The following is a 3,484-nucleotide window of genomic DNA, read 5'->3' on the forward strand; positions in this document are numbered from 1 at the left end:
ACTGTATCGTACTTATTAAAAAATTATCATACCAAATTATTCTTTTCGGTGTTTTCAATTAGATATCTAAAACATCATGGTATCTAAATGTAAATTCTTATATCAATTTAGCCTTTTTCTCATACATTACTTAATGATATAAAACTTTAATAGGCAAATACACTTGCAGTTATTGAATTATCGTACACAGGTTCAGAGTAAGCATGCTGTATGTATATTATTTCCAAGTTACATAAAAGGTTTTATACATATAAGACTCACAGTAATTGAGGAAATATCAATTATTTGCTCATAAATTAATATTAATTAACTATAAGCGGTGTATTTTCTTACTTTACCATCATATCATATAATACTATTTCGATCAAGAAAATGTTAAAGCTCTTATGGAATTATATTTACAAACAACAACAACAGAGTGACCATACCTGTCAGGACACAGGAAATTGTGAAATATCGAATGGAAACTTCTAGCCTTTACAGTGCCTTATTTCAGTGGACCATTAATAATTCCATTATATAAAATGGAAGCATTTTCTCCAGAAGATCGTCTCAATGAAATATGGAAAGAAGGCAGAGACCTTGGTTTAACGGATTCTGAGATATGTCACTTGCTAACAGTATCTGTACAAGAAAAACAGCCAAGTGAGCCCTTACAACTGCCAACTTCATCTGAAACACAGGCATCATGTTCGTCTCTGATAATAAAGTCAGTTAAGGTGTTAATTAAAACTCTTTTGTTTAGTGTTATAACTCTTGCTATATTTGGTACCGTAATAACAACTCACAATCCCTCAAGAAAGTTTGTGACCCGCCATATTCAGGATTATATCTATCCAGTTATGACAAGGCTAAGACATTTAACTTTGCCTGTTCTCAATAAGTTTCCAACACTGTCGAGTTGGTATTCTGAAGAATGTTTATTAGAAAATCCGTTTTTTGACCAAGTTAATGTAGACTGTAATATTTGCTCTAAAAATATGCAGCTTGAAGTTGTATCCAATACAGAACAATTTACTGAAATGTATTACAATAAAGGGAAGTTTTTTATAATAAATCATGTTGGAGGTAGCATACAGTGGAATCAAATTATTAGTAAAATTGACATTTCCAGTGAGGAAGAACAGGGTTCCCTGAAAGCTACCGGTAACTACATGCATAAGTATTGTAATTTGAAGGATCACCTAGCTAATGAAATTGACCTCCCAAAAGACATACACATTGAGTGGAAGGTTAACAAACTGAAATCTCTTCATGTTTTAAGGCAACTGCTGCCTAGATTTAATTTTATTCCTAGTGACACAGAGGTATCATTACATCACTTAGTATTTATTGATGGTCCAGAATACAAGCCTTATGCCATTCCGATCAGTGAATTTTCCAATGTCGTATTGTTTCAAGGGGAAGGAAACAGTGTCTTCACGTTAGAACCTTCTGCTCATTGTAAATATTATTGTCAAGCTGTGACTCTTACGTTAAATACTACTCAGATTTTATTCTTCAACTGGATATTCTGGAGACCCGTGCGAATTAGCGGTGATGGTATCTCTACTCTCTTCCTAAGCTCCTTTTATTAGAATGATTTGTTAAATTTTTAGAGAAAACTTGTGTATATTATGTTAAGTAAAAGTTTTACAAATGACCTATACTTTGGTAGGCAAGCCAACTAGAACTTTTTTAAAGTTGAACGAAATTGCTGTCCATGAATTAAAATATAAAATAAAGCTATTTATTATTAACTGAGGTTTCCATTTATCTTGTTCTTAATTCTTTATAGACAGTTGCTATACTTTGCACTAACTAGGCCTGGGTTTTCAGGAGGTTATTTTAATGTGCTTTACAGTATACCATAATATTCTTACACTTATTTGTGTTAAATTTGTTTTAGAATACTGTTATAAATACACAAAGCATGTGTATTTTCAAGTGTATATTATTTAGAATTAGATTGATCTGAATTGTAAATTCACAAACATGTCTTAAATTTTATAGATGTGCATATTTTTATTACCAAAGACAATTCATGCTAAATTATAGATGGCATTCATACGTATACTATTAAAGTATGTATAATTTTTTTATGTATTTGTATAATTTTCCTATTTTAAAGTGAGCGGCTATTAGTTATATTGTTTTTATGGTTAATTTATAAACTAATTAAATGAAACAATTGGGTTACTGTACAACAGTTAGTGTTGATTTAAAATTTAGCTGTTTCACAATATAATATTTAAAGAATTATTTTACAACAAAGACAACAGGAATTGGTGATAAACCTAATGATGTACTGAATAAGTTTTGATATGAAAGTAACCCATCACAAATTGATTCCTCCAGCAGGCATTTAATGAATTAAATTACTATCTGATAGTGTTCATATTTCCTAGCTACATCAGTTAAGATGTTCTGTAAAAAGAATTCAAGTATCTGTAAATGCTCTAAAAATTCTCCATAATTTACAATGGACCTCACTACACAGTAGTTCAATTATTTCTCAAAAAACTTGGAAAATCAGATCATATAGATTTAACATTATGCCTAAAAAGATACTGTAACTGGATTCTATATGTCATTACTCTTCATTGTACAAACAATTTTGAGGAAATGATAATACTCTACTCTAAAAATGGTTATTTAAAGGTATAGTAATATTCGAATATCTACAGTTCTTTATTTGATTTCCCATGAGTTTTTCACACCAAGGCTAAATTTTTCCACATAATGCTCGGTTTTTCTCTCTGGCCTCATAGCTTATTCAATTCGCAGCTTACTGACTTGCACAGTACCATACTGTACTTGATCCCGAGGTTAAAAAAAAAAAAAGTTAAAGTAACAGTGAGTGATCAGTACAGTACTCCATTGAAATGTATGCTATCATATAACTCAAAACTTGAAAGTGTCTTTGTGATGTAAGCCTTTCCCAAGTAAGATGAAATTGTTCTAAAAATATTCTCTTAAGATACCATACAATACAATATTTTCATATTTACTGTATATCTTTGAAAAGGAAAGGAAATTATTTTTTATGTGAGCATAATTTTGTTATTGAAAAACAAAAATCAGGAAAGTAACAGGAAATATATACAGAAGTTCCAAGGAAAACATTTCATTTGTTATTCCATAATATTGGTACAGTAATGTGAATAGTATGTGTACAATATGGGTTAAGTAAGGAAGTGATTAAATACTAGAAAAATGTTAAATAATTTGCATTTTTCCAAACTATAAAAACCTGAGCCATTTAAAGGGGGTTACTTTTGGCAAAGATAATTACAGCGAGTTGAAGATTTATTGAGGGTATGGCTACATCATCCTCCCTTGTGTCGGGTTGGTATGATGTTGCTCGTGGTTGATATCTTGCAATAATTCTGGTTGGGACTTGCAGGGGCTATGCGACAGGAAGCAAAACAGTAAATGAGTCCTGTTTGTATGGCTAGGATAAAACTGAAATTATTTATTTAAAATATTGTAGTTTATTCCTACA

General features: G+C 30.7%; 1 protein-coding gene across 1 annotated transcript; it reads left to right on the forward strand.

The window, feature by feature from the left end:
- Nucleotides 1-441: 441 nt before the first annotated feature.
- Nucleotides 442-1,739, forward strand: LOC137630081 (uncharacterized). The gene has a single exon (XM_068361563.1). It carries the CDS (start codon nucleotides 525-527, stop codon nucleotides 1,575-1,577), a length of 1,053 nt encoding a protein of 350 aa, XP_068217664.1. The 5' UTR covers nucleotides 442-524; the 3' UTR covers nucleotides 1,578-1,739.
- Nucleotides 1,740-3,484: the final 1,745 nt, after the last annotated feature.

Source organism: Palaemon carinicauda, chromosome 38, assembly GCF_036898095.1.
Source record: "Palaemon carinicauda isolate YSFRI2023 chromosome 38, ASM3689809v2, whole genome shotgun sequence".
NCBI classification, from domain to species: domain Eukaryota; kingdom Metazoa; phylum Arthropoda; class Malacostraca; order Decapoda; family Palaemonidae; genus Palaemon; species Palaemon carinicauda.

What these genes read in the sequence shown, in the direction of transcription:
- LOC137630081 (XM_068361563.1), top strand. Translation starts at nt 525, where the DNA reads ATGGAAGCATTTTCTCCAGAAGATCGTCTCAATGAAATATGGAAAGAA.